General features: G+C 38.2%; 1 protein-coding gene across 17 annotated transcripts in view; it reads left to right on the top strand.

Moving 5' to 3' along the window:
- ELN (elastin) overlaps positions 1-27,001 on the top strand; it is a 490,412-nt gene that overhangs the window by 293,909 nt on the left and 169,502 nt on the right. For all 17 annotated transcript variants that reach the window (XM_044054168.1, XM_044054169.1, XM_044054171.1 and 14 more), the window contains 3 exons: positions 7,310-7,351; positions 8,778-8,846; positions 23,846-23,899. In XM_044054168.1, the coding sequence (XP_043910103.1) occupies positions 7,310-7,351; positions 8,778-8,846; positions 23,846-23,899 (165 nt within the window). The remainder of the gene's footprint in view (positions 1-7,309; positions 7,352-8,777; positions 8,847-23,845; positions 23,900-27,001) is intronic.

The raw sequence follows: 27,001 nt of genomic DNA on the forward strand, positions 1-27,001 counted from the left end.
TTCCAAATAGGCATCATCACAATTTGTAGAAACTGTTTAATCATTCAAAATTTCAGGTATGCTCTCATATTGTAGTCAGACTCGGTGCAAACATTTTGGAACATTTTTAAATTAAAGGATGATCAGTGCTTCAACAGAGAATGTCATGTATAGACAGCTACACAACAACATTCACAAACACAAACAAGTCTTTGGCTAAAAGAGAAGAAGAGTAGTCGTGTAGGGACCTGGTATACTTAAGTAGCAAGAAAAGGTAGGGGAAACAGCGCTGTAGCAAGCAGCACAGTGCAACTGGGTTACGTAAGAAGTACTAAGGTAAAAGTAAAAAAGAGCAAAGATTTTTCTTTAGGAATAACTACTTTCTTTTTCCATTACAGATTTAATTTAATGATTTTAAAATATATTTCAGACTACAATTTGACTTTCACCGGAAGTTTATTCTAGAGTAGTGAGGCTGAAATGTTAAAAACTTTATCTCCTGGTGCAGACTATAACCAGGAAATTGTTGTACATTCTCTGATTCATAAGTTTGATTGTGATGCTTTTGAAATACCGGCCTTCGAGAAGACTCATTACTATTATCCTGTGCTGATATTTTATACAGTTCTGAATCTCTCCTCATATTAGCTAGCTCTACTTGTTAGGCAAAGTTGCATCTTCATGTTCTCAACTACTAAATCATGGACATTGTGTTTGACACTTCTGCTACTTCTCTGAACTTTGGATTTTTTATTAAAGTTGTAAAATTATGCTTGCCTGTTTCAGCATTATGCTTGATACACAAGATCTTCAATTTAACTGGTAATATGCCTATGACATTTAAAGAAGCCAGCACTTGGAGAAAATGAAAACTGTACATACTCTGTATTTGATTTGGAAATGTAATTCTGTGAAGTTAAATTTGAAAGAAGATAACAGTTGTTTATTACTAATTAAACTACTTATTGATTTATTTAAAAATATTAAAACACTTGGCTATAGACATTATACAAAAACAAAATATGCATGTCAAAGCATTCCACTGTCTATATAAGTAGTGACCATATCAACAAAATTAAAACTAATAAGAAATTAAAATATGTGTGAAAAAATACACATTAAATAATAAAGACAAAAAAGAGCCATACGTCTTTGCTTGTGGACTGTGGCCTACAGTTTAGTGAAGAATTTCCTAATTATATAATTCTATTTATTTGTATTTATTTATTTTATTTGCGGTTTGTTTTCCAGGCTTTCTGAGATAGACCGATTAATTAGTATACTGATAGGGAGAGCAATGGCTTCTGTGGCTACTTTTAGGAAGTAGGAGGGAATTTCATCAGGGGCATTGGAACCAGGTTTTAATTTTAGAAGAAGTTTTTTATGGTGAATATAGAGATGGGATTGATAGAGAAAGATGAAGGTTGGGGGCAAGGAATGCTAGGGGAGGAAGGGATGGGTGCATGCTGAGGAGAGTTTGTGGAGGTGTTGGTGAAGGATGATGTTAGCTTGCTAATGGAGTCCATGAGTTAAACTGGGTGGCCAAGTCCATATCGGAGGCATCTGGGTTGGGGCAAGGGTTTTCTTATTTTCCTGGGTTGAGGAGAGATGAGATTCCTTTCCAAAATAGTTTGGGATTGGTGGTGTGGTTGGTTTGGAGAGTGGAGAAATAGGATTTGCGGTCTGAGGTAATACGTTTTTTGACTTTATTTTGTAGTGTTTTAGTAGTGTTTGTAGTGTTTTATATTTGTTTAGGGTGATAGTGGTTTTATTTTTATGGTAATGTGTCCAGGCTTTGACACGGAGTCGCATAGTAGCTAAGGTGCTTTTGGTTAACCAGGGTACAGGGTTACTTTTTATACATTTTGGTTTTAGAGGGGCAAAGGAGTTGAGCAGGTTTGTGAAAGTAGAGTTAAAGTAGGAGAGAGCATTATCTAGGGGAAGAGTCGTTAATGGGTTCCAGTTTGTGCTTTTTAGTGCATTTGAGAAGGTTTCAGAATTAAGTTCTTTAGGCAACGAGTGGAAATGTAGGTGTGAGTTAGTTGTATGGAAGAGCGGAGATGGTGGGCAAAAGTGGGGAAGTGGTCAGCTAGTGGGTCTGGGAGAATACCACTATCAGATATATAGTGAGGATGGAATACTAGAATCCAGTCTATTGTACTTCCAGTAATGGAGTTCTTGGAAGGCCTGGTAGTGGAATTGATTAATTGTGTAAAGTTATATAAGTTAATATTGAGTGAGTTAGTGGGAGATTGGATTGTGGCCCAGTTTATGTTCACGTCCCCCAGGATTATGGTTTCGTGAGTAATGTTGATAGAGACCCAGGAGAGAAGATCTTCAAGAAATGAGATATTGTCGCCAGGGGGAATATAGAGGGAGAGAAGAAGTATGAGTTTATGCTTGTTTAGGTGGAGCCAGGTTTGATATAAAACCAAGTGAAAGGTGATTCATGCAGATGTTGAGGTTTTTAAAGAATCATTTCAATCTTTGACCATGCAAGCTAATAGAGAGAGAGAAATTTGAAACATACCTACTGAATCAATGTAAGAGTATGTGTCTGATTTGAAAAACTAGCCCATGACTACAAGGACATTATGTCAAATGTAGAAAGCTAAGGCATATATAGAATAAATAATGATCACCTACAGAAAGGGTTATTTTCAGAACAATACTGATATATGGAAATGCATTTAATATTGCCTTGGTAGTGGAAACATAAAATAAAAATGTGTAAGATTTGTAAATTAAATAGCTGACAGTAGCATGTAAACAGGAAAAAAGGCAAAACAATACTGGATAGGTCCCTAAGGTTCAGGCTGCTACATTTACATGTCTCTTTAACTGTTTAACCTTAAGTCTAAAGTATGGATTATATAATGTTTTCTCATGCCACACATCATTTGATTCCCAAGCCATCATACATGTCTCATCAAACCTAGTTCAGAGAAACTCCCTTCCAGACACTGCCATGGGTCATGCAGAAGAATAATTTCCATCTTTATTATGCTAGGACTCAAAAAGCTGGGATCATCAAATCAGGTTTTAGTCAAGCGTTGGTTATAAATTGAAAGCTGATAGATTTATAAAGTCAGTGGTTCAGAGCAGTTAGTGAACTGCATGGTGAGCAGCATAACTATGGGATGTCGATGAAAAGCAAGGTTCTGCAGCATGTGATAATAAGCATGACTGTGGAGCAGTTGGTGAGCAGAATGGTTTCAGGGCAGCTGGTCAGCAGCATGGTTTTAGGGCAGCTGGTCAGCAGCATGGTTATAAGGCAGATGGTCAGTAGCATTGATGAAGGGTAGATGGTCAGTAGCATGGTTTTAGGGCAGATGGTGAGTAGCATGACTATGCGGCAGTTGGTGAGAGGCATGGTTTTAGGGCAGTTGGTTAGCAGTACGACTATGAGGCAGTTGGTTGGCAGCATGTTTCTGGGACAGCTGGTAGGCAGAATTATACCAGATATGGTTGACTAGCAGCCTTCACCCAGGGGTGGGTAATGTGTCAGGATGACTAAACGGTTGTCGATAAACACTACCAACAAAGGTACATTTGAAGCTGTTGGGGTAGTTTATCAACATCAGAACCTTGAATTTCAGCAATCATTAGGAAGTTAAAGAAGTAAATAACATTAGGTATACTTTTACTTTTTAATTCTCCTCTTGCACTGCCACTCACAAATACCATCTCTTTACATATAGCAGAGAAATACTGATAAGCATTATCTAATTACAGAGATGAACGTTAAGTTCCAAGTAGCATAATATATCTTACAGAATTATTCGTGTAGGCATCAAATGCTGGAAGTATTATGTGGGTACATACAGTATATGTTGGTCCCTGCTCTGCAATGAAATGCAACCAGCTATTCTTTACAACCCAAGTAGCTACATTCAAGTGGAAAATAAAGATGGAGTAAGACCAGGTAAACATTTGACTGGTCAAGTGCACCATCATTACAGGAGAACACTTGGGAAGAGAAAATAACTGTACAAGTGAAGCCCAAAGTTATTTTACACTGTCAAATATTAGTACTCTAATCATGAAATTATGTTTGACAAAATATCAGATGTTCAAATAAATATGAAAGTGCGTTTATTGGGCTTTTCCATATGTTTTACAAATAAGTGATTATGCTGTAGAGGAGAAACAGTAATTGCTGTGTCAACAATTGAATGTATGGTAACAGTATTGCAGTCATGTGAGGAACGCATAGGGTCTGCTTATAACTCAGCTCTTCCAAGGAAAAATATGTCTCATGAAAATACACTGTTTGCCTAGATGAAAAAAATTGGAAAATATGTTTTACATTCTGCATTAAAGTAGCAATACCTGATGTCCAGATTCTCTTGTTTATTTAAGTTGTGGTCATGGCACTGCTTTACTTGCTTCCTTTAAAATGAACTAAAATCCAAATAATCTGCTTCTGTTGACAGTGTAAGGAGCAGCTGAGGACAGATCTGTGTTGTTAAAACTGAAATGACTAATCTTTATAGCTTTGTTTTCATGTATTTCTTTATTTCACCCTACCCTCATACATATAAGTGCCACATGAGTGTCTCTTACATTTTGTTCCCCATGTTATGTTAGTAGCGTAAAGCAATGGCATTATTGGGTGTCACTAGACATATTTGGATAGTTACACAGTACATCTAACTCCCAGTGTACTCCTGTAAAATAACTGAGGTGTCTGCAACTTCTCTCTCAATGGTAGTGGTCCTCTTTTCTGAAATCTGTAGGACAACTTTCTTGTTTACCTCACTACGACTTACCCACTATCACCACCCCTCTCTTTTTGAACTCTGGAAAAATTCTGCTCATCTTGAAATCATTCTAGAGGCATATTTTCAGAGATCATTTGACTACGTTTCTAAACAGCAGAAAGATTAATCTATTTGTATCAGCTTTAGAATCAGTTTCAGTAGCTTGTGTAGATAACAGATTGATTTTCTGCAAATTCATGAAATGTTTGGAAAATATCTACAAGTTAAGATAGACATTTCTTCCACAAGTCCCCAAAATGTTTCCAGTTTAGGGCTGAAAGAAGGGGTGCTTCCTTTTCCCTAAGTTCCATATGTAAAACTTTCCATTTCTCATAGAAGTTTGAAATTTTCATAATCAAAATTAACATTTTAGATAAATACTTATGCATAAAATAAATACTGAGCATCTCTGATTCTGCCAAGGCAATAGATAATATGGCAAGCATAAGAGGGGCGCAGAGTCCTTTCAACAGCTTCTTCTTGCTATGTATTTACCACAGCTTAATTATGGACAAAATGCAATACTTCTTAGCCAGTTTCCCAATTTTACATCAGTATGTCCTTTACCCCTCTGCTGACTGGATGTCACTTGAAACTATAATCATGAAATCAAACAAAACATTAACATTCTTATTCTCTGACATTGCACTTCTGAAACTACAATAGTATCTAATATGATTCACTAAAATGTTCACTGGAGCAAAAAGTTTTAAAAGGTATGTTATTTTTGTGTTGTTTACCAATTATGTGTCTATAGAAGCAAGCTGCAAACATAAAATGCAATAATCAGGAAAGGGTACCATGACAGGCATTTAATTTCTGATGCAGTGCACATTGCATATTTATAAAAAAATAAAGATTTGAAAATGACAGCAACACAATATGTGGTCATCTGTGGTACCAAATGCATACATTTGTGCACAGCGTTAGGCTGGGTGGCAAACATGTTGAAGTAATATAGGGACAGGTAGATTAGGGAAAAGGAGCATTATGCCAAGAACCGCATTCTTCCTTTAGTAAACATCAGTGAGGTTTCATCTCTCAGAGCTTTCAGGAAAGAAATCAGGATGGCAACAGCAATATTCCTTCTCAGAAGCCCCAGAAGTCATTGTACATTTATAATAAGTCGCATTTAGAATATTAAATAATCTACATTTATAAAAAGTTATCTTTGAACATAAATGAAAATGGTGGAAATATCCCTGCTAAATTAGGACCCACTAGCCCTTTTGCAAAGGATGATGTTGGAAAAGTAAATATCCAAGAAGTTGAACAGTATAGATAAGTTAGAAAAGTAGTAAGGTTGTAGTACATATATATATGTAACTTAAGTGTCCTAGGCAAAGCAAACCTGTGCACGGTAGCACACAATACCTACACATACAGTAATGCAAAGCATCATGGGAAGTGTGTTCTGCTGTCTTTGAAATAATTCATACGAGGTTAATTTAACATTAAACTGCACTGTTATTTAAAGGTCTTAGGTTATAATACTAAAAAATAAGGAACAGAAGACATACTGTCTTCTTTACTTGAAGGTATCAGTGTACTACAACAAACTCACCCACTACTATTTAAGCTAGCCCTTTCCCCAGAGTGTCTGCCTGGGAATTTCGTTACTGCTATTTAAAGTGAAACATCTGTTTTGCTTAACTAGCTCTGCAGCTTTCTGACTTCTGAAATGATAGTGATGATACTTCCCTGCATACTAGTATTTTAGAAGTGAAGTCACTCTGCCTGGGTCATCTTAAGAGGAAGCCTTCTGCTTTCTTATAGTCTCCTTTCTCCTTTGGGTGAGGTAATACACTGAGAGCAAAGAGCTTTGACCTTAGAGAGGCTAGGTTCCTTCATCTCGGACACACCTGCTCAGACTGTGGTATCAGCAGCAGAGTTCTATCACATATTTGAATGCAACAGAGCAGGTTAACAAAAATAAGAACGAAAGAGACTTTGTCTACTATAAGATGATATAGCTGCCTATTCCATAGTTGATATGTTGGCTTAATACTGCAGTAATGTTAGATATAAGGCAGATACTTTTTACATTTGTCTGGAAGTTCAGTAAATAGTCTGCAAGCAGCAGCAACAGTCACCTGGGGGTTTTCCAAATGTGTAAGTTACGTGATATCTCATTAACATACCTACTTTGTGCTCCACACCTTTATTATTAGACTTTTAAGATCTACAAGCTGGTGTTTCAGGAGACAAGCTAAGAGGTGTTGCATTAATAGTAGTACTAACAATATAGAAAATATGATTGTTATTTTAAGCAGCTCATACTTTTGATTTTAGTTTTTCAAAAGTAATTATGTTCACTCACAAAATGTAAGTAATCAGACAGACACTACCACACTGTTTGTTTGATCAGGCAGCTTGGTTCCCTGTCATATATACTTTGCACCATAATTTTTTCTATTATAAACTGCTGCTGTCATGTCAGATCTAAAGTACATTCGTAAATTAGTTATTCCATAGAGGTGATATTATTAGACAATGTGATAGTTGTCACAATATACGCCCTGTTTGTATGTAGTTACTGACTATTTTGTTTTCTGTTTTTGTTCCAGGGGGATACGGCCTACCTTACTCCAGTGGAAAACTGCCCTATGGTCTGTGTCTTAATTTATGAATTTATGAACTACAGCTAACATTACTTGTGTTGCTAATCATTAAAACATATTTTTTAATCTGATGGCAGACTGAAGTTTAATTCAGAGTGTAATTCAACAAACTATATACACCAGTAATAGCCTTTTCAAATGGAGAACTGTTCTCAGCACACGATGGAAAACTATAATTTCTTGTCTAATGGAAATATTTTCCTGTATTTAGATGTGTGTAAGTCTGTGTTTGTGTCTGAGTGTGTGTTGAGTATATATTTATAATAAGAATGTAGCTGTATCTTTAAGTGGGAGTTACCATTTGGTGAGCTTGCATGACATGTGAGTTGTGAATCAGTGCACTTCAGTAAAAGCTGTTGTTGAATGCCCATCATGTTTATCACCTCCACAAATAAAAAAAGCATATGTTGCACTCATCCCTCCTCCAGTGCTTGATCATTTGGCAAAACCAAAATATGCCAGAAAGCATTATGCTTTCACTACAGATTTGCAGTCTTTTATACATATTAATTGGTTATTATCCATCTCTATTTAGCCTGATCCCACTGACAGCATCAAACAATTGTTAACATTGTCAGTGTATAATATTTTCTACTTGACCTCGCCTGAAATTTAAGAATAAAGTAACCTACTTCAAATCTATATATTAAAGATTTGAGAGACTGAACAAAAAATAATATGATGTAGTGACCATACATAATGTATACAGACCCTATCAATTTTGAAATTGCTGCTTTTCTTGAATGGTATGTGTAAAATGCTTGAAATTTCACTGTTATTGTACATCATGAGATGCACATAGTGTATATATAGCAATTTATAATCAGTGCATTTTGTTGTAAACTCTGTATCTTTATTGCATCTTTCTATTAGATGAAGGGAGCTGTAATACATGTTAACACATGTTTAGCAACAATACTGTAGCTATAGCTTTAAGAGGGAGCTACCAGTAACAACCATAGTTGCCAATAAGTAGGTCTGCATGCCATGTGACTTTTCCATCAGTGCACTTCAGTAAAAATTGCAGCTTGCACATCATGTCTACTGCCTTCACCTTGACTACATGTACTTTGCTATATAGTAAGGGTCTTACTTTACATTTCTCTGGTGTGACTGCATGTCATTTGGTGTCACCCGTGCATTAGTGAGACAGTGGTGTAGCAGGTCATATGTCCCTTGATATTCATATTGGTGATCAAATTCTTACTATTACAGTGAAGGTGAATGTTTGTGTGTATTTGTGTGTGTGTGTGCATGAGTACATATGCATGTTTGTGTGCATGTGTTGTGTATCCATATGCCACTACAGCCTACTTCCCTATATTTTGCTATTATCTTTGTATGTTGTCTTTGCGCATTTTATGCACATCAATCCAGCCTGATTCCAAAAGTAACTGAATATAACTGCTTGCAGGATTTGGCACAGGAGCTGGCATTGGAGGTGTTCCTGGAGCTGGACTACCTGGATTTCCCACTGGAACAGGTATGAATTATCCAAAATCTTACTTAATAATGTTTTTATTCTGCTTAAACGTATAAATGGTTGTATACATTCAGGGTTAGCACAAGAGTTTAAACATATAAATGGTGGTATATCTTCAGGGTTACCACTAATGTATATCTAACAACAGATGTTATTAGGAGATATCTATCACAGCAATAACCTGCTGGTTCAACTTTTTAGCATAACAGCTTATATATGTCATTTTTATAGAACTTTGCCATTATAATCACTTACAACTATAATATTTCCATTCACTCTTTCTTAAGCAGTAACACATGATGTAATATGTTATATTTAATAAAATCTCTGTTAGGACAGGTCAAAGTATTAGGCAAAGCCGAGTATTTCAGTCTCCCCCCTAGGAGTGGTATAATTTTTAAGTGCCTGATTCTTGTTATATGATAGGTTATTTCTAGTAACACATTACTTCCCACTGAGTTTGACCTGAATAGTGTAGTTTTACTGCATAACATGATCACTGTGTCTGAGAATTTCTAACTAATAAATTATCCTGAATTTGCATACCAGTTGTTGGGCACAGTAACTCATAGTTAGTTTTAGTGCTGTAAACTTTTAAAACTGCCTTCACCTCTCAGTGTATCAGCAAATGCATTCATAAACATCTATAAGCCTTTTATTCAATGGCTGTGAATTTGTGCCAGGAACCTATTTTAAAGTAACACACGGGGTGACAATAAGGTACATCAGGAGGCTACCCCTTGCAGTAGCCTGTATATTTGTTTAAAGCTATAGTAATAATAATTCATAGGTATAAAGAGCTATAAAGATAGATGACTGAAATTGTTGTCCTATAAACTAATGACAGAACCTGTACAAATAAGAGGTAACACATAGATCCAGATTTGTAAACCTGTATGCTTAAATGTGTGCTATAAGAACAGAGTTTTCTATACACAGAGGAACCTGTTATCACCATAATGCATATTTGTGAATATAGAAATGAGAGGCCATCATTTAAAAAGACATAGCTATAAACCTGGGTGAAACTGTGTTTATAGAGCAACATTTTGTACAAAGAGTAGAAAGGTGAAAGTACGGGCAACATCTGTTAATGTAGAAGTGAAATGCTAACATTTCAGATCAGACAGTTATAGGCTTACAGAAGACAAATGGTGCACATTATCCTTGTATATGAAGTTGCAATCATGTGACTCTGTGTTGTAAAACTGTGTAGTGGAAAACCATGACAGACTCCAGTTGTATGATGCTATTAGCAGTAAGGGCTGTGAGTAACAGGCAACAGCTGTACATAAATGAATAAACAACTTTCACTTTTTAAATTAAAGAGCAAATGTAAAAACTTGAAGATATTAATACAATACAAAGCATGTGTCTGGGGAGGTGCCCACCTTTTCAGTAATCCAGCTCCGTAAAACCTATCAGTATACAACTTTCAAGCAGTAAACACAACTGTGAACCAATCACTGGAAGCCCACCATCACAGTGGCCTTCCCTGTAGTAGAGTGAACCTACAGTTATCACTATACTAGTCTCCTCTGCCAAGAAAAACAAGTTGTTAAAGGCACCTTTGTGAAATAACATATAAGAAAGACACTTAAACCTTTGTAGTATGGAGTGCTGCAATTATGTCCCAAAACGGGATAAAAGATAAATATGTTAAGCATTTTCCTAGAGTGAGACCCAATCTTAACAGTTCTTAAGGGGTGCTTAACAAAAGATTGTTAAGGAAGCTGAAGCACTGGTAAGACTGGATCTTTCTCTAGGGACTAGCAGTGGGTTGTGCGGGTCAGCAAAGAACATCAACAGGAGATAAAAAGCTTGCAAAATGCTGTTAGAACTTCATCTGTGCCACACTTATAAACAGAGTGTGGCAGAACACAGTTTTAACAGCTTTTGAAGCCATTTGTGCTTAAGCCCTTTATTTTATACTTGCTAACCATACCTCAAAGCTGTCCCTGATTTTGCTGAGCATCCATGATTTTGCCTAATATTTTTGCCCTATCCCTCTTAAGCTTTTCTAGATTTTTTTGGTGAATCACAGAGAATCACAGTCAGGCAATAAAGCCATATATTAGAGTTAAATACTTCTTATTGCTAAGAAAATATATTTTTTGCTATAGTTTCCCACAGCAATCCACCTTAGCCTCACCAGACTCAATATGAGACATGTGTAGGGCCGGTGAGGAAGCCTGAGGATGCAGATGCAGTACCATATACTGATGCTGCTAGGGAATGATAGACTCCCAAGACAACTGGGACATCACAACTCCTTAGTTTTCATAACTCAGCTTATACGGACCTAGTAACCCCACATATAGAGGGGCCCAGGTCTGGCTAGTTTGGTCCTTCACCACCTATAGGTTCCTATAAGGCTTTTCTTTACTTTATACCTAAATAGCCTGGATATTATGTTCAGTGATATTTAGTTAAGTTCAGCACTATACAGTCTGCCCCTTTTCTTCCACTGATTCTACTACTAAAATTTGTTTTAATAAATCTAAGCTGTCAAAATCCTTATACTACCGTCCAAAACACTAGTGCTACAAGTACCACGGAACTGATCTGCTGTACTGCTTTCTATCTCCCTGTTATCCGCAGTATATGTAAGTATATGGAACAGTATATGTAAGTATATGGATGTAGGTATTTGCGAGTGTGGGTGATGAACCTGATCCTTATATTATGAGTGCCTATTTTTCTTTGTCAAGCAGATGCAGTTGACTATAATTATTTAGCCTGGAATATTTAAAACTATTTCCCACTTTTCTGAAAAATTCATGGCCCATGTGGGTGGGAGGGTGCGGGAGGCAGGGGAGTTTAAAAACAGAAGTCTGGGAAAGCACAGTTGGAGAATCATCTTGCTAGTATGCACCACCAATCCCTTGCCTATTCCTTCTCAATGTCTGTTTTCATTATATGTTATGAGTATCATTTTTAATTGCAAATCACTAATATCACTCTTCTCTTACTGCAATCATTTCACAACCCTACTTTGAGTCTTTCCTTTCTTCAAATAGATTTCGAGACATTCATTTCTTACACACATAACAGTGTGCCAATGAGTAGATTCATATGTGTAATTCTCTGTGTTAAAGCAAGGCACTTACATCTGATCATTGCTATAAGAAGGTTATTTTTCTCATACTAGAGCATTATCAGAGAACTCTGCAATGATGCAGAACTCATTCTTCCAATTTCTAAAGTTGGAAAATGAAAACTCTAAAAGTATCATTTTCTCTTAGTCTTTTTGTTTTTTTGTATCCTATACTGATTAGTCTGTTTTCCCCTTCTCTCAAGGGATGCCATGATGAAGACATATATCTCACCAAAATCTGTGCATGAATCCTTTAAAAATTAAACTAGAATACTTTTTATCCCAGTGCTACCATACTGCCCCTACTAAAACAAACAGAATGTTAATATCATTTGTTTAGCCGTCAGTATGCCTGATTAATCTTGAACCTGAAAGTGCTTTTCAGATGCATCATTCCTAATTACGATACCAGATGAGGAATAACTTAGAATATGATTATTTTTTCATATATGCAACACCGTCCCTCTCTTTCACATTTTTCAGCATAATTAGAAAGATAGTCCAAACCATCTGAACATAATCAAAATTTGCTATAAATGCAAAAGGCAGGAGTCTTTTCATATTCAGCTGTCAAACAGTGTAGTTTACTAATAAAGTGAGAAATAAATACCTGAAATTATCTGCATTCAGGACTATTTATTTATTTGTATTTATTTATTTAAATTTGTTGACTGGGAGTGTCCGACTGGACGTAGGTCCATTTTCAGCGGAGGCCCCGGGAGAAAAGCTCCACAGTTAAAATAAACAGACAGTATTTACATTGGATTACATAGTGATTAACAATTTACATAGCATAGGACTAGTTCCGTGAAACAACTCAACCCTTCACTGTAAAACCTAATACTTGCCTTCATGTAAAAAAAAAAAAAGCTCCTGCCATTTCCCCACTAAAAGATAAACTGGTCAACAAGAGGAATGCTTCTTTTAAGAATTAGTTTTATTAATAATACTTTTTTTAATACCTGCCCAGAACCAAGTAAAGGTTCATCTCCTATAATAATATCTCATGTTATTCTGCTATCCCAGAAATCATTAGCATTCCTGTTATAATAAGCCAGTTAAGAGGCGTTTGGATATCATCTATAGTAGTTCTCACAAAACGTCAGACTTTAAAGAGTGAATGACATCTCATGACAGCAAAATGAAGTAGAAGCATAATGAAGCTGGGCATTACGTCTTACTACCCATATTGCCTCACTGTTTGTAAGTACGCACATGATAGTATAATTATTTGTAAGTACGCACATGATAGTATAATTATTTGTAAGTAAGCACACGATAGTATAACTATTTGTAAGTACGCACATGATAGTATAACTATTTGTAAGTACGCACATGATAGTATAACTATTTGTAAGTACGCACATGATAATATAACTATTTGTAAGTAAGCACATGATAGTATAACTATTTGTAAGTACGCACATGATAGTATAACTATTTGTAAGTAAGCACGATAGTATAACTATTTGTAAGTACGCACATGATAGTATAACTATTTGTAAGTAAGCACATGATAGTATAACTGTTTGTAAGTACGCACATGATAGTATAACTATTTGTAAGTAAGCACATGATAGTATAACTATTTGTAAGTACGCGCATGATAGTATAACTATTTGTAAGTAAGCACATGATAGTATAACTATTTGTAAGTACGCACATGATAGTATAACTATTTGTAAGTAAGCACATGATAGTATAACTATTTGTAAGTAAGCACATGATAGTATAACTATTTGTACGTAAGCACATGATAGCATAACTATTTGTAAGTAAGCACATGATAGTATAACTATTTGTAAGTAAGCACATGATAGTATAACTATTTGTAAGCACATGATAGCATATTCTAAAAGCTATTCACAGCTACTTATTTCATCGAGTCTGATTTATTTAGCAAACAAAACTCCATTCTAGTAACTATATGACCCACTATATTACTATATCATCTTATAATGAAAAATAACAGTTGTAGAGGTTTGATACTTATGTATTCTAGGTCAAAACAATTATTATAACTATTTATTTTAGTTTTGTCAATGAACTGAATGTTTTCTATATCCTTTCTTTGTCAGCATATCTGAGGTTAGTTCCACTTTATTCTAGCTTACTTACAGGTGATTGCTGCATTGCTGGTTAGGTGACTTGAGTGTGAGACTTTAATGTAGCAGTGAGTTTCACTGCAATGGTTCATAGGTTGGTACTAGGCTATTGGCCGTAGAGCCTATACAAGCCTAGCCATAACAATTCCCTAGCTATTTCTTCCCACACTATTTACTTCCCTGGACCCCTGTCTAGCAGGGCAATTGACATGATCCCCGGGGTGAATTTCCTATCTCCCATCCAATAATCAAGGTTCCTTTGAAGAGGGCCAAAGAGCTGCTCTGCTTGACATGTATGGACAGTCTATTCCAGAGTCTGGGGTGTCTCTGGGTCAGGAACCTATCCCTCCAGCATGTTTTGTTCATTGTGATGACAAGGTTTAGATCACTGGAGTGTGTGTCTTTGAGGGATTGGGATTTCTTTAAGTGTAACATGCCCAACAGCTCTGGGTTTGGCATGGCTTTGTATGTTAAGCAGAGATCGCCTCAGAGTAGATGATATGCGACAGAGTATAGGTGGAGTTCTTTTAGACAGTCAGCATAGGGCATCTGCTTTAGGCTAAAAGCTTCACTTGTATCAAGATTATATCACCCCAGATGGGACTCAAACCCACAATCCCTGGCTTAGGAAGCAAATGGCTTATCCATTAGACCACTGGATTGTATTTACAAGCAATCTTTGTGCTTTTTGGGAGGTGAGGGGTCCCTTGTCTTAACTGTGGTGCAACCAACCATGGAGTTGCTCCCTATATTGAAGGGTGCAGGGGGTTAGCCCCCCCCCCCTTGCAAAAAATATTTTTTATTTTTTAGGTTTTTCAGCTCACCATCTCACTATTTTAGATATTTAATTTTTGGTAAATGGTGATCTGAAACAAATTGTTGACATCTCATAAGTAACCCCTTTATTTTTCATATGTGTGATTTGTTAATATCCATAGAAACTGTAATAGTGTTGTTTTGCTACTTTAGTATTTCACCACTATTGAGAGAACTAATTAATGCCACACGCATGATCTGTTTACATTTCCTTGCTTGTGGTTGTCCTTTTGTGTCCTCTGTATAGTAAAGATAAGTTTTGTTTTTACTTATTTATTTGTTTGTCTTTGTTTATTATTTATTTATACATTAATTTGTTAATCAGGTCAGTTGACTGGTCCAAGAACAATTTTCAGAAATGACCTGAGATCATGGGCGCAGGCAGTGCAAATAAGTAAACAAAGAGTTTTACAAACTTAGGTGACATTCATGGTAAAACACTTGGTAATCTGCACTAAGCAAACTAAGTAGGCACATACTGACCCATCAGACATATATCTGTTGGAACTGTCAGAAGTATATGTAGGTATAATGCAAAAGTAGCATTGATTGCTAACATACACATGTTTAAGCATTTTTATAGGTAGTAATAATGGTAGATACCCTAATTTACTCTGGATGTACCTGTGACACCCCTGCACTGGCCCAGAAATCAAGAAGCCTCAATCCTCACCACTGGCAGCAGTGAGAGACGTACACAATGGGAGGATGACAAGTACACACACAGTAAAGTACAAGTTTCCTTAAGAGCACACAGAGATCACAGTCAGTCTGGGGCTGGTTTCTGCCTCTTTTTCCAGATCCCCAATAAGACTCCCCACTGGTACAGATATAGGGTTAAGATCTGAGCTGAGGGGGGAAGCCAAGACCTCCAGTACCCTCTCTGTCCAACCAGTGCTTCGTGTCCCTGCCCAAGTAGCTGACACACACACACTTTGAGATTTGATTTATATACAAAAATACACACACACACACACACACACACACACACACACACACACACACACACACACACACACACACACACACACACACACAAAACTGGGGAAGGCTGACACAGTTTACTAGCTATGCCCCTATGCCCCCTTCTGGCCAGACTTTAAGGTCGTTAACACTGCCACCAACCCCTACTTATCAGCTACTATAAAGGCCCTTACAATGGGTGAGCAATCCTACTGTGCAATGTTATTATTATCCAAATGATAAGTGTGACCAAGACCAAGACTATTTAGGAGTGGCCTGTACAGTGTCACCAAATACATATTCAAGTACTCTAAGAGCTTAAATATGTCTCACAAATATCAGCCACATAGGTTTACGTATATTTAATAATAAATAATAAAAGAACAACACAATACTCAATCAACACAGTAGCTACAGAATTAAGAATCACAGGAAATATTTTAAAACAACATTGAAGGACAGTCTTGAATAAATACAGCTAAGCTAATCTTACTATATTCCTATCTATCTCTAAAAGAGATACTATGACTAAATCTTACTTACAGAGCAAGGCAAATGCAGATGAGTGGATATTCTTGCTAGGTCCAAGATAAAACACAAAGTACACAGACTTTCTCTGAGAGAGTTCTTAAATTATACCTCACGAGAGTTCTTAAATTACTAATCAACATTACTGCTGGGTTAGCTCAGATGACATCACTCTTTGTCACCTGACTTCAGTTCCCAAGCTAAACAGATTCTTAGAATGTAACACCTCTGTGTCAAAAATACATATCTCTCAGAAGTGTGCAGCTGCAAGAAGTCATACAGTAATAAAAACACTTTTTTACATTTGAAACCTAGTAATTGTTTCTGTTTCAAGACACTAGGAAAACCTCTAGCTCTAGACATTGTGTCTACTTGCTGCACTGAAACTGAGATAACACAATCGTAAAACAATTTCTACTCATTTCCTTAACGTTTTGCAAGTTAACTCTGTATGTGCCAGTTTGTATTATTAAAACATACATTTGCACAGGTATATAGTTTATATACATTTCTGTTCTTTTCCAGTAGGGTACACTGTGGTTGCATTCTTGAAGCTCAGTGCATAACATACAGTTCAGCACATACTTCTGCACCAGTAGTTTAATATACACATAACATATAGTTCTCTTACATTTGTAACACAAGCATATGAATCATATTAATATTCACAAATGACAGATGACTATCCCCAAACTTCCAGATAGCTGGGCTGGCAGTGTCACATTTCTTCCCTCTTCGAAAACTCAAGCTAGTTTTTCAAGTGACCCTTGAGAAACATTACTTGAGTGGGTTCAGCTTATCTGGGAATACCATACCCCTTTCCCTGTCTTGAGATTCCAGCTGCCTTGGCATTGCTGACTCTAGTACAGTGCTGCACTGTCCCATCATATGCCTGCAACCCTAGGCTCCACCACAGTAATTTGGGATTTTCCTGGCAGGCTTCCTGTAGCCATAGAGCCCCCTGTCTTGTACTGCAAATACTTAGCACAAGGGCTTCCCTGTCATGGTAAGTTTTCATCATGTTAACATGGTACAATTTTTGCCCCTTCCTCCTGCTTTGCAGTTCTACCATGTAGTTAACATCACTGACCTTCCTTACCAACTTGTAGGGTGCCTCCCAGGCTGCCTGCAGCTTACTGTGTCTGACAGGAATGAGAACCATTACCTGCTGCCCTACAGCATACTCTGTAGCTCAAGCATTTCTGTCATACCAAACCTTTTTCTGCTGTTGGGCTTCTGCCAGGTTCTCCTGGGCCAAGCCCATGAGTTCCCTGAGCCTTGTTCTGAGGTTTAGGACATATGCCACAACAGACTCCTTGTGAAATTCACACTCATCCTCCCACTAATCTTGAATCAAATCTAGAAGTCCTCTCACCCTATGCCCATACAGCAACTCAAAGGGTGAAAAACCTGTGGATTCCTGAGGAACCTCTCTGTAAGCAAACAACAGATGGGGCAAATATTTGTACCAGTCCCTCTTAAACTGATCTGCAAATGCCCGTAGCATTTTGTTGAGTGTAGAGTTTAACCTCTCAACAAGACCATTAGTCTGGGGATGGTAGGGGTGATCTTTAGGTACTTCACCCCACAGTACTTCCACAGACAAGCCAGTAGGTCTGACATGAAATTGGCACCTCTGTCAGTCAGTATTTCTTTTTGGGAAACCTACCCTGCTGAAAATCTCTAACAATGCATTTGCCACCTTTTCTGTCCCAATGTAGGACAGAGCCACTGCCTCAGGGTATCTGGTAGCATAAGCTACTTGCTGTGTCTTTAGGCTTTTCCTGGTTAGGGGTTGCTACAGAGGAACTCCGGTCCGCTAATGATTGGCAGTAGATTTTTACATGCAAAGTTGCCGACCCTGATGCACAACCTTCAATGAAGGTACACCCATTCACGTATGTCTCCACACAGAAGACGCTCTAGCTGAGAATCAAACAGGACAACGTCTTATGTGAGGTGACAACACTACCGCAGCACCACCACCACCACAGTTCTTTACCACTAGGATATACTTTTTCCCTGTGGAACTAGGGTACTCAGAGGCCCCACAATATCCATAGCTACCCTCTGAAATGGCTCCTCAGTCACAGGCAAAGGCATGAAAGGAGCTTTCACCTTGTCTCCTGCTTTGCCTACCTTTTGGCACTGCTCACAGGTACTGCAGTATCCTGTTACATCTCTGGAAATCCCAGCCCAATAGAAGTTCTGCATAATACATCTCTTGGTATGCTTTATGCCCATACGACCTGCAAAGGGAATATCATGGGCTATGGCTAGATGTGCGAGATGATAGGCTCTGGGCACAGTAAACTGCTGTATTCTCTCACCCTCTAACCCTCCCTCATGAGTCCACTCTCTATACAGTAACCTTTTGTCCTAGTATACAGATTCCCCTTTCCCTTGAAAATCAAGTGCCTCACTAGCTACCTCTCTCAGGCCTTGTAATGTACGGTCTGAGAGCTGAGCCTGTCTCAACTCTCTATTAGTAACCCTTTCCAGCTCCCCTTCCACAGGAAGTCTGGCATCATCTGACAATGGTGCCTCACTGTCAACCTGGGTACTACTACTACTACTCATCTCTGTCCTTGCAGTCACTCTGTCCAAGGGAACATCAGTACCCACAAGCATCTGTGGCTCACCTTCAGTCTCACTTCTACAGGGTAACTCCCTCCCTAAAGTAACCACCTCACCAGTCCTGGCTGCAAGTGTGTGGTCTGCCCCAGGCTACCAGACTCACATTCTTCTCTCAAAGCCTGAATGCGTGTATCTTCATGCACACAGGGTATGGCATTATCAAAATCATTCCCTATCAGGACATCTGCAGGGATATCTTCAAACACACCTACTTGCTTGCTTTCTTTTACACCCCCCCCCAGTCAAGGTGAATAGCAAAAGGCATTTGGAATGCAGTCCCCTCCTAAAGCTCTGACTGGAGTAGACTACCCAAGCATGTAGCGTTCCTCTGTAACCAATGCAGGCTTCACAATGGTTAGGTCAGAGGCTGTGTCTGCCTTAACCATGGCCTCTGTCCCATCCACTAAGATAGGCTATAACCTCTTGTTGTAGTTTGGTACCCTTGTTATCTCGAGACAACTTACTGCTGGCATTTTGACATTCCTACTTACTGGCTCTCCCACCTTTTTGCTCCCCACCTTGCCTTCATGGACATCTATATGCTACATGGCCCCACTGGTTGCATTTAAAACATTTAACCCTTGGTCCTGGATGTGTACCCAGACTAGTGGCTTCCCCTGCTACTGGCTGACTCTGTTGGGGCCATCTGGGCTACCCACTATGGGCTCTCTTAGATCCATGAGAAGCACTGGGTGTCCCTTTTCTGTGCGGTGATGCCCTGCTTGCTAGGTATAGGCTAACCTTCTTCCCCAACTCATCTGCAGTAGTGTATTGTCCATCAGCTAATCAGATTCTCATGCCTCAGGGAAAGTGGTAAGGGCTTGTTCCCTCACCAAAAGGTCTGAAAGCCCTTCAAAAGTGGTGACCTGACATCCACTCACCCACCTATGAAAATAAGTGCTTAGTTCACCAATATATTCACACACACTTTCATCTGCCTTGCACCTATGCTCACAAAACTTTTTCCTACAAGATTCAGGTGTTAATTTAAAATATTGTAACAAACAGTTCTTTACAACATTATAATTTAAACAATCAGTATAAGACAGTTTAGAAATTACAGTTACAGCTTTACCATGGAGTAAGGGGGTCGGAAACCGTAACCAGAGCCCTTGGTCAACATTATACTGTTTATATACCCTCTCAAAGATATGACTAAAACTATCAAAATTATCCCCCTGTGTAAATTGTGGAAGAAATTTACTGACCTTTGCTACTTTTGGGGTTTGGTTACTCCCTTCCCCATTATCTCCATGACTCTGACGAAGAGTCAGCATCTCCTTTTCATGTTCTCTCTGCCTCTCATTCTCCACAGCCTGCAGACATCACAGTTTCTCATTTTCCTCAGCCTGCAGATGTCTCAGTCTCTCTGCTACTTCTATATTCAAATGCTTGGCCTCCAACTCAAGTCTCTTTAACTCTAGATGGATTTTTAAGTCCTCTGCGGAAAGGTTGAGCTGTCCATTTTCTGAGAGTTGTACATCTCCACGGCCAGTCTGACTGTCATCCTGGCTGCTTTTCTGTGATGCAGCTGTGAATAAAGATACAGTCATGTCTGCATTAGTCAGGCTGGCATGTGCCAGTCCTTTAGCCTGGTATATCTCAGCCAACTGGCTCCTTATCAGCTTGCCATACTCCTCTGCTGACATGCTCTCACTGACTAACTAAGCTAACAAAAAAATAAAACAATTGTGATATGAACTCTGAATGTTCACTGCATGGCTTATTGAGAGTACAAATACCTTCAGTGATCACTGTACACAGTATACAGGAATTCAATATCCACACCACTACAAGCCAGTTAATATGTGATGTGGCTATCCTACCACTGCCAAACAATTATGTGATGTGGATATCCCACCACTGCCAAACAATTAATATGTGATGTGGATATCCCACCACTGCCAAACAATTAATATGAGATGCCCCTGCACTGGCCCAGTATGCAAGGAGCCTCAATCCTCACCACTGACAACAGTGAGGGATGTACACAGTGGGAAGATGACAAGTACACACACAGTAAAGTACAATTTCCCTTAAGAGCACACAGAGATCACAGTCAGTCTGGGGCTGGTTTCTGCCTCTTTCTGCAGATCTCCAATAAGACTCCCTACTGGCACAGCTATACGGTTAAGATCTCAGCTGAGGGATCAAGCCAAGACCTCCAGCACCATCTCTATCCAACCAGTGCTTCATGTCCTTGCCCAAGTATCTGACACACACACACATACACACACACACACACACACACACACACACACACACACACACACACACACACACACACACACACTTTGAGATTTCATTTATATGCAAACACATATACACACACACACACACACACACACACACACACACACACACACACACACACACACACCTGGGGAAGGATGGCACGTGTTTACTAGCTATACACCCTTCTGCCCAGACTATAAGGTAGTTTTCACTGCCACCAACCCCTACTTATCATCTACTATAAAAGCCCTTACAAAGGATGCCCAATCCTACTGTGTAATGTTACTATTATCCAAATGGTAAGTGTGACCAAGACCAAGGCTATTTAGGAGTGACCTGAACAGTGTCACCAAATACATATGCAAGTACTATAAGAGCTTAAATATGTCTAATAAATATTAGCCACAAAGATAGATTTAAATATATTTAATAATATATAATAAAATAACAAGATAATACTCAATCAACACAGTAACTACAAAGTACAGAATCACAGGAAATATTTTAAAACAACATTGCAGGACAGTCACAAATAAATACAGAAAACATCTAAACTAATCTTACTATATTGCTATCTTTCTCTAAAAGAGATACTATGCCTAAATCTTACTTACAGAGCAAGGCAAATGCAGATGAGTGGATGTTCTTGCTAGGTCCAAGACAAAATACAAAGTGCACAGACTTTCTCTGAGAGAGTTCTTAAATTACTAATCAACATTACTGCTGGGTTAGCCCAGATGACATCATTCTTTGTCACCTGACTTCAGTTCCCAGGCTAAACAGATACTTAGAATTTAACACCTCTGTGTCAACAATACATATTTCTCAGAAGTGTGCAGCTGCTAGGAAGTCATAGAGCAATAAAAGCACTTTTATATTTGAAACCTAGTAATTATTTCTGTTTCAAGACAATATGAAAACCTCTAGCTCTAGACATTGTGTCTGCTTGCTGCACTGAAACTGAGATAACACAATCATAAAACAATTTCCACTTATTTTCTTGAAGTTTTGCAAGTCAACTCTGTATGTTCCAGCTTCTACTATTAAAACATACTTTTGTACAGGTATATAGTTTATATACATTTCTGTTCTTTTCCAGTTGGATAGACTGCAGACACATTCTTGAAGCTCAGTATATAACATACAGTTCAACATAGTAGTTTAATATACACATAACATATAGTTCTCTTACATTTGTAAGACAAGCATATGAATCATATTAATGTTCACAAATGGCACACAAATATCCACATAATTCCAGATAATTGGGCTGGCAGTATCACAGTACCTACCATGCAATAGATTTAAATATAGTCAAAACAATGAAAGACTGAGTTAAACTAGTATAAACACATACAGTCTTCTATATTTTATTTAGAAGTTCACTAAGCAGCATAAAGTTCATGTACTGATTTTTCCTTCATCATATAATAACATTTGATACAGAAATAACTGTAGTCCTTAATACTTTATGACATACATTTGAAAACGAATGGTATATATTGTTTAGTCTAGGCTCAATTTCTAGTGTAAAAACCCTGGAAACAACTTGTACAAAACAAAGAAGCAAACTACAACAAACACATAAAAACACCCTGCAACTATTATAAAATTATACAAAAGGCTGCAAATAATGTGTTCTATTTGGACCACCTCAAAGCCCTGTCCCTTTACTCTGTTTCCTGCAGACTACTAAGGTGCAATCTGTACTTTACCTACAAGGCACTCCCTGACCCAGCCCTGATGGATCTGATACACATTTGCAAAATAAACAGCATTGGAATTACCCGACCTAAGGATCTAAACCTCCTGTGACATAAACAAAACATGTTGGAGGGACAGGTATGTGTCTCAGAGATTACCACTTCTCTGGAACAGACTCCTCATTCATATGAAACTGAGTGTTTCCTTAAGTCAGTTTAAATACAGTTTGGACCAATGGATGCAAAATCATAAATTCCCACCTGGCTTGTTACCTCTGGCTCTTATGGACATGGGCAGTTTGTAGATGTCGTAAGGCACAGGCATATACCAAAGCTGTTCTAGCCCGAGGGCATTGATAACTGGGAAAGTTGGGTCATGAATGGCTAGGCTTAAAAGGGCTCTAGGGCCAGTAGCCTAGTAACTTCCTGTGATCCAAAAGGTTAGTAAAAACAAAAACACAGGATCATTAAGTCAATTGCTCAACATTCATCCAGTCTTCTGACCCTTAATATGTATCATATTATGAAATAACAAATGCAGTATTACAAAAAGAATATGCAGAGAGAGGCAGTGCAGAATCTAAAACTTCCATTCCCTGTAGTAATTTGTATTACTGCTAATGAAAAGGTGGAATTCAATTTTAGTCTTGTAGCTTACCATAAACAGAAATGGGAAAATATAATGTTTTGTAGTGTCTTGACCTGTGCATTCATTGCTATGGATGCTGAAAAATAACAAGCAAAAGTGCTTTTATAAAAAAATGTGCCTTACAACTGATGTGGTATGTATGGTCTGTTTTGGTTCTGTTTTACTTATGCAGTTATTTGTGGTTAACTAACTATAATTGGAAGCAGAATTCTGAAGGTTTTAAAAAGTTGTTTCTTCAAACTAATTCTAATTTGTATTATTAACAGGTGCTGGAGCCCAAGCTGCTGCTGCAAAAGCAGCTGCCAAAGCAGCCAAATATGGTAAGCATTCTGACGTAATGGCGCATGTGTGACTTCTGTGCACAGAATGCAATATGGTAAGCATTCTGACGTAATGGTGCATGTGTGAATTCTGTGCACAGAATGTAATATGGTAAGCATTCTGATGTAATGGTGCATGTGTGAGTTCTGTGCACAGAATGCAATATGGTAAACATTCTGACATAATGGTGAACGTGTGAATTTTGTGCACAGAATGTAATATGGTAATGCTTCACATGTGAATTCTGTGCACAGAATGTAATATGGTAAGCATTCTGACGTAATGATGCATGTGTGACTTCTGTGCACAGAATGCAATATGGTAAGCATTCTGACATAATGGTGCACGTGTGAATTCTGTGCACAGAATGTAATATGGTAAGCATTCTGACGTAATGGTGCATGTGTGAGTTCTGTGCACAGAATGCAATATGGTAAGCATTCTGACGTAATGGTGCATGTGTGAATTCTGTGCACAGAATGTAATATGGTAAGCATTCTGACGTAATGGTGCATGTGTGAGTTCTGTGCACAGAATGCAATATGGTAAACATTCTGACATAATGGTGCATGTGTGAGTTCTGTGCACAGAATGCAATATGGTAAGCATTCTGATGTAATGGTGCACGTGTGAATTCTGTGCACAGAATGCAATATAGTAAGCATTATGACGTAATGGTGCACGTGTGAGTTCTGTGCACAGAATGATATATAGTAAGCATTCTGGCGTAATGGTGCACGTGTGGGTTCTGTGCACAAAATGCAATATGGTGAGCATTCTGACGTAATGGTACACGTGTGAATTCTGTTCACAGAATGTAATATGGTAAACATTATGACTTAATGGTGCATGTGTGAGTTCTGTGCACAGAATGCAATGGCTAAACAACAGCTGTGTATTAAAACTTTTATTAACGACGGAGTTATGTTTAACTGTAACAGTGCCAATCATTGTGTTCATTTCCTTATTGTGAGATATCTTCATATAAATGAATAGTGATTACATTACATGTTGTCACTGAACCTATAATGATACATTTGTGATAGTACTATCATTCCGCTTTATATGGATACACTCATTTCAATTTTCCAGTTAAAACTGAGACAGTTCCTTTTTTTTTGAAGGCAACAGAACAGAGCAATAACTTTTGTCACTTGAGACATGTTATGAATTGCACATCCTGTAGTTGTTATGGAAAATAACAATAGTCAGTCTAGAAGTATTGATCTAACATCAGTGTGCATTGGTGCAAACACTATTTTCTTCTTTACATTCACGTGAATCTGGAATGGGTAAAAGCAGAGACTTCAACAGTCCTGTGTCACTGACCAATATCACAAACCCTTGCTAAATATATTGAAGAATATTTCATATGGTAGTTAGAGATGCTGCCTCACAACATTTAGTTTCCTGGTTTGGTTTTTGGCCAAGGTAAATTATGTTCAAAGTTGAAATAGACTTCCTGCATCTGCATGGATTCCATATGGGTGATCCAATTTCCTCCCACATGCGAAACACATGTTGCGGGTTCAGGTTGCTGGAGATCGTCATGCAATGCATGCATGCATGCATACATATGTTATGATAGACTGCTGCTTTGTACAAGAGTTATGATATCATTTGAAAATTGTACAAATGATAAATCAGTCAGATTTGTGTGCCCTGATATTCAAGATCCATAAGCAGCTGCTACCAGCTCCATGGCACAGAGAGATAAAACTTTGAGTCCTGCCTAGATAACTTACGTTCAGCTAGCTGCACAGGTGCTATACAGGCTGGACAAGAAAGACAGGAATGAGTGGCTATTGTTGGTGATGTATCCTGAGGAGGAGAATGAGGTAGCTTGACTTGCTGTTACATATGTAGCTAAGCAGTAGGCAATCTGTCCTTGTGGAAGCTTAGCCAGTTTCCCTCAAAGATGAGAATCAAACCATGTAGTGTGTGTGTGTGTGTGTGTGTGTGTGTGTGTGTGTGTGTGTGTGTGTGTGTGTGTGTGTGTGTGTGTGTGTGTGTGGTAAATAACTTAACCATTATGTCAACACCCAAACAGATCATACCACTCCAGATGGGACTCAAACACACAATCCATGGCTTAGGAGGCCAATGTCTTATCCATTAGGCCACTGAGGACTGGACAAGGAACACCTCTGCTTGGCTAAATCAGTCTGGTTTGTGCCCTGAAATTCATGATCCATGAGGATCTGCAGTTGGCTCTATAAACTTATTGGAGGCGAAGACGGACAGCACTCATTCCATCGTTTCTAAACTCTCCCTAGATGCTGACAGTATTCCTGCACTGAGGACACCTACTAGAGAGTAGGCAATCACCCTGCAGCAAACAGCCTAGCAGAACTGTGCTGTCAGAGGTATGCCAGTTAGCCAGGAATGTATGTGTAGAGGTATGCATGCAGTTCCTTGGGAGCAACTGTAATACAATCTGCAAGACACATATGGAGAAGGGAGTTTTGGCAAGCCCACATGATCAGCATATTTGGTTCATATATCTAAGGGGGGATGAGTCAACTGGGTGCTTTGCCTCAGGTGGGGAATGAATGGTATAATGAGCTGTTGCTCTGACTGGCATTTAGAGGCAAGAGTACTGAGGTTGAAAACAAAAGAGTGCAGATAAGTAACTTAACATATTGATACAGACTTTGGCAATGCATATTATATATTCTACATATAAAAACATAGAAGAAGATTTGTAATATTGCTAACTTAAAGTTTACCCCTTAAACTTAGAGTGAAAGACGGATGTCACTCATTCCATTGTTTCTAAAATCTCCCCAGATGCTGACAGTATTCTGATGCTGAATCTAGCTTTGTTTATATGCTTGTTGTTTGTTTGCTTGTTATTTACCTGGAATGCTAATTCCACCTAATACGCGGCTTATCAGCGCTTCTGTGGATCACTACTGATATCTGCATTGCTTACTGTACTTATTTCCTTGTTTCACTTGAAAGAAAGTTACTGTTTGTCGTTTTTGCATTTAGTTACTTGTAACACATTGCACTGAAGTTACCTGGCACTTGCTCACTAAAGCAATTATATAAGTCAGCACTAAAAATTAAAAGCACTACACCCTCACTCCCCACTGGCC

This window comes from Protopterus annectens, chromosome 13.part0 (assembly GCF_019279795.1).
Source record: "Protopterus annectens isolate FY-2018-M chromosome 13.part0, PAN1.0, whole genome shotgun sequence".
NCBI lineage: Eukaryota > Metazoa > Chordata > Ceratodontiformes > Protopteridae > Protopterus > Protopterus annectens.